At 38.9% G+C, this 12236-nt stretch overlaps 1 protein-coding gene across 1 annotated transcript in view; it reads right to left on the minus strand.

Moving 5' to 3' along the window:
* LOC135519262 (integrin alpha-4-like) overlaps positions 1-9515 on the minus strand; it is a 37098-nt gene extending 27583 nt beyond the window's left edge. Inside the window, exons 1-6 of the mRNA XM_064944397.1 lie at positions 9075-9515; positions 8616-8731; positions 8235-8329; positions 1678-1807; positions 1353-1420; positions 321-450 (exon numbers count right to left, since the gene is read on the minus strand). Of these exons, the coding sequence (XP_064800469.1) occupies positions 321-450; positions 1353-1420; positions 1678-1807; positions 8235-8329; positions 8616-8731; positions 9075-9256 (721 nt within the window). The 5' untranslated portion in view covers positions 9257-9515. The remainder of the gene's footprint in view (positions 1-320; positions 451-1352; positions 1421-1677; positions 1808-8234; positions 8330-8615; positions 8732-9074) is intronic.
* Between the last annotated feature and the right edge of the window lie 2721 nt (positions 9516-12236).

Here is a 12236-nt window from a genome sequence, read left to right on the forward strand (position 1 = left end):
TTGTAAACCTTAGTACATCTTTAGAATACCCAACTGAACAGGTACTGCAGAACCAGATGGCACTGGTTGATATAAGAGATAAGAGAAACGAGCCAGATGTAACTGGCATGATGATTTGCAGTAACTACAATTGAGCAAATAATGAGCAACCCCCCCCCCCCTCCCACACGCACACACACACACAGACAAAAGCATGCTTCCTCTCTGTATTCCCTTACATTACACTTCACCAACTCAAAAACAACTGAGTGTCTTTATGAGACATGTGACAACCAGACAAGTCTTTCTGATCGTCTCCAACCATATTATAATTAACATACCCAGGTAACTGCCATAGAGGACAGTGCTGCTGTCATCCACATAGGCAGACAGGACCCTGCTGGAGGTGTTGTAGACCAGGACAGATCCAGTCCAGTACGATGTCCCTGGGGCTCCCATAATTATCAAGTCCTGAAAAAAATAACACAACACATACATCAGAGTGTTGTTCAGTTTTTGTTTTATGTTTGTGATTTCCCAGTAAACCAAAATTGGTTCTGTGAAAGTTCGCAGAACCTTCTTTACGTTGTGGCAAATGTTTGTTCTCATAACACAAAAACTATTGTGTTATTACATTACCTGGAAACCTAATGAGAACATTTGGGGAATGTCCTGTGGTGGTTGTTTCAGATGTTGTGCACAACATTTTAGTGAATGTTAGGAAAACATCCCAATATTTCATTTAAATCATTTTCTGAAGAATGTTTGAATTATTTTGGGATGTTATCATCTTAATTTTAGAGAAAAAATACTAGAACTTAAAGAGAATCTTAACTAATGTTCTGGGAATGTTCCTAGTTTCATGGTGTCACACCCTGACCATAGTTTGCTTTGTATGTTTTTATGTTTTGTTTGGTCAGGGTGTGATCTGAGTGGGCATTCTATGTTGTGTGTCTAGTTTGTCTGTTTCTGTGTTTGGCCTGATATGGTTCTCAATCAGAGGCAGGTGTTAGTCATTGTCTCTGATTGGGAACCATATTTAGGTAGCCTGTTTGGTGTTGGGTTTTGTGGGTGATTTTTCCTTGTTCATGTGTCTGTTTTAGTTAGCACCAGTTTCGGCTGTTTCGGTTTTCAAGTTACGTTTATTGTTTTTGTATTGATCTTGTTTCATCATCATTAAAGATGTATCTAAATCACCATGCCGCATTTTGGTCCGACTCACCTTCACCACAAGAAAACCGTGACACATGGGTTGTGTGCATTTCAAGTTTGTGACTTGTGTATGTGTACATGTACATGTGTATGTGAACACGTGCATTACTAGCATATACATTAAATATAGGTTTAAATAGAATATGTAGAGGAACTGATACCTCAGTCAGAAAGTTGGATATCCCTGCTTGGCATGATCCATAGTCCTCACCAAACTTCCGTTGGTGATCTAGAGAAAGAGTGGCACAGATGCATTTTCATTTTGGCCAACAAAGCAAGCTTACTGTCAACAAGCTCTCAAACTGAGTGCAGGTTGCTTACAGGTGTGGCCTTGGAGTTAGACATGGCGAAAACAAAAACATATGGATACTCGGCCTCGGTTATTGACTGATTTATGTGATTTATAACCCACATTTCCATTTTTCTGTTCTGTTAAATGCATTAATGAATAAGAATCAGATATCCTGTAAATGCTAAACAGTGTACCTTTGTAGCATGGGATGAGTGGTTGAGACTGTTTGAGGTCAGCCTCGTATCTGTAACAGACACCATGAGGCAGCTTGTTCTGGTTTTCTTTCCTGGAATAGAACACATTCTTCCAACGATGCCCACATGCCTGTGGAAGGAGAAGCAACACAGATGTTGTTGGAGGAAATGGAACTATTTGAGAGGAGGAATGTAACAACAATGGAATAGTCTACACACAAAATATGTACATTTGTGTTTATTCTAACAAGTGACATAATGAGAGCACTGCGCAGCAGCTAGTTTACAAAATAACGTTAAATGACAACAGGTTATAGGCTAAACACAAAATATGTCAATGATGTGGGTCTTCAAAATAGGAACATCAGTGTAATATGGGATCATTTGATATGTCTGGTAGGGTTGCAAAGGATGCAAGTCTTGTTTCTTGATTAAGACCAGGCACTGCAGGCAGAAGGTGAATTCACCAATTTGTAAGTCGCTCTGGATAAGAGCGTCTGCTAAATGACTTAAATGTAATGTAAATGAAATAAAAATGTTTTCACCTAGCTATCAATTCTGAGATTTTTTAGCACTTTGGTCCATTAATATGAGTATTTTCAAAAAAGAAACATAAAAAATTTAAAAACGGCATGAGAAAATACAGTATCAGTCAAAAGTTAGAACACATCTATTCTTTCAAGGATTTTTCATAATGTTTTACTATTTTCTACATTGTAGAATAATAGTAAACACATCAACACCATGAAATAACACATATGGAATCATGTAGTAACCAAAAAAGTGTTAAACAAATCAAAATATATTTTAGATTCTTCAAAGTAGCCACCCTTTGCCTTTGCCTCCCTCAACCAGCTTCACCTGGAATGCTTTTCCAACAGTCTGGAGGGAGTTCCCACATATGCTGAGCACTTGTTGGCTGCATTTCCTTCACTCTGCGGTCCAGCTCATCCCAAATCATCTCAATTGGGTTGAGATCGGCTGATTGTGGTCATCATGCAGCACTACATCACTCTCCTTTTTGGTCAACTAGCCCTTACACAGCCTGGAGGTGTGTTGGGTCATTGTCCTGTTGAAAAAACAAATGATAGTCCCACTATGCACAAACCAGATGGAATTGCGTATCGCTGCAGAATGCTGTGGTAGTCACGCTGGATAAGTATGCCTTGAATTCTAAATAAATCACTGACAGTGTCACCACACCATCACACTTCCTCCTCCATGCTTCATGGTGGGAACCACATACGTAGAGATCATCCATTCACCAACTCTGCGTCTCACAAAGACACAGCGGTTGGAACCAAAAATCTCACATTTGGACTCATCAGACCAAAGGACAGATTTTCACCGGTCTCATGTCCATTGCTCATGTTTCTTGGTCCAAGCAAGTCTCTTGTTATAATTGGTGTCCTTTAGTAGTGGTTTCTTTGCACCAATCGACCATGCACACAGTCTCCTACAAACAGTTGATGTTGAGATGTGTCTGTTACTTGAACTCTCTGAAGCATTTATTCGTGCTACAATTTCTGAGGCTGATAACTCTAATGAACTCTGTAGCATAAGTAAGACAGGCAGTCCTCATGAGAGCCAGTTTCATCATAGCGCTTGATATTTTTTGTGACTGCACTTGAAGAAAATGTCAAAGTAATAATGGACTATTTATTCTCTTAGTTTTTTTGAGCTGTTCTTGCCGTAATATGGACTTGGTTTTTTACCAAATAGGGCTGTCTTCTGTATACCACCACTACCTTGTCACAACACAACTAATTGGCTCAAACGTATTAAGAAGGAAAGAAATTCCACAAATTAACTTTCAATAATGCACATCTGTTAAAACCTCTTGGAACTCCCCATCCCGGATCCGGGATCGTGACTAAAGCCTCAGGCTCATTAGCATAACGCAACGTTAACGATTTCTGAAAATCGCAAATAAAATGAAAATAATGCGTCTGCTCTCAAGCTTAGCCTTTTCTTAACAACACTGTCATCTCAGATTTTCAAAATATGCTTTTGAACCATAGAAATTGACTAATTTGTGTAAGAGTATGCAAAGCTAGCATAGCATTTTGAGTAGCATTTAGCACGCAACATTTTCACAAAAACCAGATAACCAAATAAATAAAATCATTTACCTTTGAAGAGCTTCTGATGTTTTCAATGAGGAGACTCTCAGTTACATACCAAATGCGCAGTTTTTCCTGAAAGCATCTGTGTGTAGGAGAAATCGTTCCGTTTTCTACATTGCGTCTGGCTACCGAAACGAACAGAAAATTCAGTCACCTACAACGTAAAACTTTTTCCGAATTAACTACATAATATCGACCGAAACATGGCAAACGTTGTTTGGAATCAATCCTCAAGGTGTTTTTTCACATATCTCTTCATTGATATATCGTTCGTGGAAGCTTGCTTTCCTCTCTGAATCCCATGGAAAAATACTGGCAGCTGACTTTTGCGCACCAATTTCGGCGCAGGACACCGGGCGGACACCTGGTAAATGTGGTCTCTTATGGTCAATCTTCCAATGATCTGCCTACAAATACGTCACAATGCTGCAGACACCTTGGGGAAACGACAGAAAGGGTTGACTCACTCCTCTCGCGTTCACAGCCATATAAGGAGACAATGGAAAACAGAGCTTCAAAAATCCTGCTCTTTTCCTGGATGCCGTCTCATCTTGGTTTTGCCTGAAGCTCACGTTCTAGGGCACGCACAGAAAATATCTTGGTAGTTCTGGACACGTCAGAGTGTTTTCTTTCGAAAGCTATCAATTATATGCATAGTCGAGCATCTTTTTGTGACAAAATATCTTGTTTAAAACGGGAACGTTTTTCATCCAAAAATGAAATAGCGCCCCCAGAGCATCAACAGGTTAATTGAAATGCATTCCAGGTGAGTACCTCATGAAGCTGGTTGAGAGAATGCCAAGAGCGTGCAAAGCTGTCCTCAAGGCAAAGGGTAGCAACTTTGAATCTCAAATATAAAATATATGTTGATTTGTTTAACACTTTTTTGGTGTTAAATGTGTTGTTTCAAAACTTTGATGTCTTCACTATTATTCTTCAATGTAGAAAATAGAAAACTTAAGAAAAACCCTGGAATGAGTAGGTGTGTCCAAAATTTGACTGGTACTATATATTTTCTTTAGTTTATCATACTGCTGTCATCAACATTTTAATGAATTTGAACCACTTTAAAATGGACATACATCAATCATTTCAAATTGCACTAAAAGCCCATTTCATAGAGATTGTTACAAACTGGCCTATACTTAATCATTTACTTTGAAGAGATGGTGATTGGGTCTAAATAGGCGTTTGCTGTTTGGTGTTAGTCTAAATTCAGTGTACTTGTCTTCAACTGCCATTTCCCGAAAGTCAGATTCTTCTTACAAGCCAACAGAAAATGTTCAGCTTCAGAAGCATCTGCATTCATCAAATTGTGTTTGGTTATCCTTAGACATATTCTCCAGACTTGCTCAGAGGGAATTGTTGATATGTTGTACATTTTTGTATCCTAGATACATGTTGGTTTTTTAACCGCAATATGCAAATATTTTTTTACTTTAATAAAATATTTAATCAATGTTTTAATACAAAAAAGTATTATATTTGTGCCTACATTCAACTGGCAAAAGTTGATTGTGATATGATTAAGGGAAATAAAATACCCAATGAGGGTGTGGTGCCTGGCCTTAAACAAAGTTCACCAATACAAGATGTACCCATCTCATTATTTGATTTCGGTCTCGGAATGGGCACAAACACTGTATCACTGGAATTTACACCAATACATGACCATCTGAGAAGGGATTGTAACATTTGTTTACCCCTACTGGGACTAATCTACATAGCCAATACATGACCATCTGAGAAGGGATTGTAACATTTGTTTACCCCTACTGGGACTAATCTACATAGCCAATACATGACCATCTGAGAAGGGATTGTAACATTTGTTTACCCCTACTGGGACTAATCTACATAGCCAATACATGACCATCTGAGAAGGGATTGTAACATTTGTTTACCCCTACTGGGACTAATCTACATAGCCAATACTGACCATCTGAGAAGGGATTGTAACATTTGTTTACCCCTACTGGGACTAATCTACATAGCCAATACATGACCATCTGAGAAGGGATTGTATAACATTTGTTTACCCCTACTGGGACTAATCTACATAGCCAATACTGACCATCTGAGAAGGGATTGTAACATTTGTTTACCCCTACTGGGACTAATCTACATAGCCAATACTGACCATCTGAGAAGGGCTTGTAACATTTGTTTACCCCTACTGGGACTAATCTACATAGCCAATACATGACCATCTGAGAAGGGATTGTAACATTTGTTTACCCCTACTGGGACTAATCTACATAGCCAATACTGACCATCTGAGAAGGGATTGTAACATTTGTTTACCCCTACTGGGACTAATCTACATAGCCAATACTGACCATCTGAGAAGGGATTGTAACATTTGTTTACCCCTACTGGGACTAATCTACATAGCCAATACTGACCATCTGAGAAGGGATTGTAACATTTGTTTACCCCTACTGGGACTAATCTACATAGCCAATACATGACCATCTGAGAAGGGATTGTAACATTTGTTTACCCCTACTGGGACTAATCTACATAGCCAATACATGACCATCTGAGAAGGGATTGTAACATTTGTTTACCCCTACTGGGACTAATCTACATAACCAATACATGACCATCTGAGAAGGGATTGTAACATTTGTTTACCCCTACTGGGACTAATCTACATAGCCAATACTGACCATCTGAGAAGGGATTGTAACATTTGTTTACCCCTACTGGGACTAATCTACATAGCCAATACATGACCATCTGAGAAGGGATTGTAACATTTGTTTACCCCTACTGGGACTAATCTACATAGCCAATACATGACCATCTGAGAAGGGATTGTAACATTTGTTTACCCCTACTGGGACTAATCTACATAGCCAATACTGACCATCTGAGAAGGGATTGTAACATTTGTTTACCCCTACTGGGACTAATCTACATAGCCAATACATGACCATCTGAGAAGGGATTGTAACATTTGTTTACCCCTACTGGGACTAATCTACATAGCCAATACATGACCATCTGAGAAGGGATTGTAACATTTGTTTACCCCTACTGGGACTAATCTACATAGCCAATACTGACCATCTGAGAAGGGATTGTAACATTTGTTTACCTCTACTGGGACTAATCTACATAGCCAATACATGACCATCTGAGAAGGGATTGTAACATTTGTTTACCCCTACTGGGACTAATCTACATAGCCAATACATGACCATCTGAGAAGGGATTGTAACATTTGTTTACCCCTACTGGGACTAATCTACATAGCCAATACATGACCATCTGAGAAGGGATTGTAACATTTGTTTACCCCTACTGGGACTAATCTACATAGCCAATACATGACCATCTGAGAAGGGATTGTAACATTTGTTTACCCCTACTGGGACTAATCTACATAGCCAATACATGACCATCTGAGAAGGGATTGTAACATTTGTTTACCCCTACTGGGACTAATCTACATAGCCAATACTGACCATCTGAGAAGGGATTGTAACATTTGTTTACCCCTACTGGGACTAATCTACATAGCCAATACATGACCATCTGAGAAGGGATTGTAACATTTGTTTACCCCTACTGGGACTAATCTACATAGCCAATACATGACCATCTGAGAAGGGATTGTAACATTTGTTTACCCCTACTGGGACTAATCTACATAGCCAATACATGACCATCTGAGAAGGGATTGTAACATTTGTTTACCCCTACTGGGACTAATCTACATAGCCAATACATGACCATCTGAGAAGGGATTGTAACATTTGTTTACCCCTACTGGGACTAATCTACATAGCCAATACATGACCATCTGAGAAGGGATTGTAACATTTGTTTACCCCTACTGGGACTAATCTACATAGCCAATACATGACCATCTGAGAAGGGATTGTAACATTTGTTTACCCCTACTGGGACTAATCTACATAGCCAATACATGACCATCTGAGAAGGGATTGTAACATTTGTTTACCCCTACTGGGACTAATCTACATAGCCAATACATGACCATCTGAGAAGGGATTGTAACATTTGTTTACCCCTACTGGGACTAATCTACATAGCCAATACATGACCATCTGAGAAGGGATTGTAACATTTGTTTACCCCTACTGGGACTAATCTACATAGCCAATACATGACCATCTGAGAAGGGATTGTAACATTTGTTTACCCCTACTGGGACTAATCTACATAGCCAATACATGACCATCTGAGAAGGGATTGTAACATTTGTTTACCCCTACTGGGACTAATCTACATAGCCAATACATGACCATCTGAGAAGGGATTGTAACATTTGTTTACCCCTACTGGGACTAATCTACATAGCCAATACATGACCATCACTGTAAGAACTTTATGACACCTGCTGATATAAAAAGGGCTTTAGAAATACATTTGATTGATTTATTGATTGACTTAACATACCAATACATGGCCATCACGAGGCTGTCTGGACAGGCTGACTCCGAGCCACTGGTTGTCACTCTCAGAGAAGCATGTCTTCCCACAACTGTCCACACCTGTAGTACAGACACACACACATGCAAGCACACACACCAACGAGTGAGAGAGAGAACGTGAATTGAGAGGTGGCAATGACCTTTAACAATGCCTTATAAACCCTTCGAAAACAATCTGTGGGGCATCCATGTTAAACATGAAGTGGTTCTAGTTATTTGACCAGCGTGCTTTCATATAATCAAATGGAAATGGGTCAATGTCAGTGCACAAATCCCCAAAACCACCTTGGTCAAATAACTTGGAAGCAACTCAGATTTTTTTCTTGGTAAAGTCGATATTACAAACCTGTTGATATTTGTTGACATTCTCTCTTGTCCGAGATGCTGCACTTATAAATTGCTCCTGGTTTTTTTACGGCTGGGTAGGAAGATGAGTTCGCAACTGGAGCTCCGACTAATAACCTATAACAGGCAATATGGAAATTAATACCCCTAACGTTACAGTTTTATACACATCAATACCGCAGCTGTGGGATATCGAACAAACAAATCATTCATACTGAAAAACAAAAAAAGGCAACATGGATACTCGTAATGTGCAGTTTCTGGTGTTTTGTTGTGTCAAAAGGTACTTGTGTTTATAGAATCCCTAATTAACAGTTTTCACACATTTTGGGGCTGAATACCCATTTTGTTCATTCTTCAACAACTAATAGCCTAAATGTATGTAGCCTATTCAGTTATGGTGTTCTACAGTATGAATAGAGGTTTAAAAAAAGCCTACCACAATGTTTGATTCACTTACCATGTGTTTTTCTGGTTCTTGTGTAACAATACAGAATATCCAAATAAAGATCCATTTGGTCCACTGAAACTAATGGGGTGGTCTACATCCAAATTGTAACACTCGGTGAGATTACAGCACCAGAAGTACGCGAGAAGAAAGCTCCAACAGCAAGAAAGATTGCCCGGCGTTTTTCGCTCCATTTTTGTAAAACAAATACCAACTTTTCCAACACGAAGAGATTACAAGTGAAGGCAGATGAAAACAAAATTAAATAAAAACGTCGTTTATTCAAATCCACGGAAACAGAGAAAAGTCGTACATCCCAATACCAACTTTAGAATTGTATTTGGATAGAGTTGAATAGAGACTGGGCGCGCTCAACTCCTGTTGCGCTTCTTCATGCGTCGGTCGTTCTGCCTGTGCGCAACCTCACATCGTTAGGCTCATGACTAAATTCCGTCACGTGAAACTTCACAAAGTGAGTTAAACCTCTGGCGGATGGCTTGCATGCTGCTCCCCAAATTCATCAAACATAGAGCCCAACCCCCCAACGCACCCTGAAACGTTCTATCCACTGAGAGAGATATGTATCCCCTGGATCCTGTGCAGTGAGGAATACATTTTTATTTTAATCAAAGCCACACACATACAGTTCCTTCAGAAAGTACTGTATTCATCCACACCTTGACGTATTCCACATTTTGTTGTGTTACAGCCTGAACCAGGTTTGCCTCTAGGATTTTGCCTGTGCTCAGCTCAGCTCCGTTCAGTTTCGTTTTTTATCATAAAAACTCCCCAGTCTTTAATGATTACAAGCATACCCATAACATGATGCAGCCACCACTATGCTTGAAAATATGGAGAGTGGTATTCAGTAATTTGCTGTATTTGATTTGCTTCAAACACAACAGTTTATAATCGGGACAAAAAGTTCATTGCTTTGCCATTTTTTTGCATTATTAATGTAATTCCTTGTTGCAAACAGGATGCATATTTTGGAATATTTTTATTCTGTACAGGCTTCCTTCTTTTTGCTCTGTCAATTAAGTTAGTGTGGTGGAGTAACTACACAGTTTTTTCCTTTCACAGCCATTAAACTCTGCAACAGTTTTAAACAGTGCTGTGAAGTACTTAAGTAAAACATTCTTGAATGTACTACTTAAGTCGTTTTTTGGGGTATCTGTACTTTACTTGACAATTTATATTTTTGATAACTGTTACTTTTACTTCACAACATTCCTAAAGAAAATTTTATACTTTTTACTCCATACATTTTCACTGACACCCAAAAGTACTCGTTACATTTTGAATGCTTAGCAGGACAAGAACATTGTCTAATTCACACACTTATCAAGATATCATCCCTGGTCATCCCTACTGCCTTCCTTTTTTTCACTCTGTCAATTAGGTTAGTATCGTGGGGTAACTACAGTACACTGTTTTCTCCTTTCACAGCCATTCAACTCTGTAACTGTTTTAAACATTAGTGTGAAGTGGTCTAATTCACATACTTATCAAGAGATCATCCCTGGTCATCCGTACTGCTTCTGATCTGGCGACTCACTAAACACATTCATTTGTAAATTATGTCTTGTGTTGGAGCATGCCCCTGGCTATCAGTATATAAAAACAAGAAAAGTATGCTGTCTGGTTTGCTTAATATAAGGAATTAAGAATGATTTATAATTTTACATTTACTTTTGATACTTAAGTTAATTTTAGCAATTACATTTACTTTTGCTACTTAAATATATTTAAAACCAAATACTTTTAGACTTTTACTCAAATAATATTTTACTGGGTGACATTCCCTTTCACTTCTGTCATATTTTTATTACATTTCTTTTATTGCTAAACGACAGTGGACACAACTGGAGTCACATGTGCAAAACTCTAACTACAGTCTGCACAGCAGCAGTTCATGTGGACCAAACTCTAGTTCGTTTTTCATTGCTTGAACACAGTTTTCAAAACTCTACACACTTATCCCATGACTTTAACCACAACCTGCACAACACTGTGGATTTACAGCACTTTGTTCAAATGCTAACACACTGCTGTCAAAACTGTGAACCACACATTCAAAACAGAATAGATTTCAGCCTTGTGCCTTTCAAACACTGCTGATTGCAATTTCAGCTGAAAGGTTAAGCAGGTGTCTTGTTTTAGACTTGTTAGTGAACACACACAAAGATTACAGTATATATAGGTAGAGCTCAGAAAGACTCATTTTGGAAATGGAACAAGGAAGATGGGTTCGTGGAGGGAGAAGGGTGGCAGGGAGAGGGCCGATGCGTGGAGGAAGACAAAGAAGACAAAGAGCTGTTTCAGATGAAATAAGGGCTACACTTATAGACCATGTCGTGAACCATGGTCTCTCATTGAGAGAGGCAGGGTTGAGGGTGCAACCCAATCTGCAAAGATCCACAGTGGCATCTGTAATGCGAATTTTCCATCATACAAACAGGTGAGAGTTACATCCTTACAGTAAATGAAAACATTACAGGAATCTATTTTGTATTGCAATTATAGAATATTTACACAGATATATATTACAGTAAGTTTGACTATAAAATATATTTTTACAACAGGACCCAAAGGCTGTCCCCAACAGGGGGAAGAGGAAAAATACTTTCAGATGCGCAGGAAAATGCTATTGTTGACATGGTTGTTGTCAACAACGCAATAAAACTGAGGGAGATTCAAGATAGAGTGCTGGCTGATAATGATATATTTAAAAATGTTAATTCTGTCAGCAGAACAACTATTGCTCGAGTCCTAAAGAAACACCAAGTCACAATGAAACAGTTATACACTGTACCGTTCGAGAGAAACAGTGAACGGGTAAAAGAGCAAAGATACCAATATGTCCAGGTAAGACGTCTGAGGTGACGTACACAGCAATACAAAATATTTACAGTAAAAATAAACATTAGCATTTCTACAGTAAAACTGCGCACTTACTGTTTTTCAAAGAGTAATGGAGGTGGAAGCACTGGAAAGACCACATTCATTTGTATTTACCGATGAAGCTGGATTTAACCTTGCCAAAACACGGCGCAGAGGAAGGAATGTTCTAGGTCAAAGGGCCACTGTGGAGGTTCCAGGCAAAAGGGGGGGAAATATCACCATGTGTGCTGCAATGGCCAATGATGGTTTGCTTCTCAACACACCAATCAT

The sequence above is a fragment of the Oncorhynchus masou genome, chromosome 29 (genome assembly GCF_036934945.1).
Source record: "Oncorhynchus masou masou isolate Uvic2021 chromosome 29, UVic_Omas_1.1, whole genome shotgun sequence".
In the NCBI taxonomy this organism is placed as follows: Eukaryota; Metazoa; Chordata; class Actinopteri; order Salmoniformes; family Salmonidae; genus Oncorhynchus; species Oncorhynchus masou.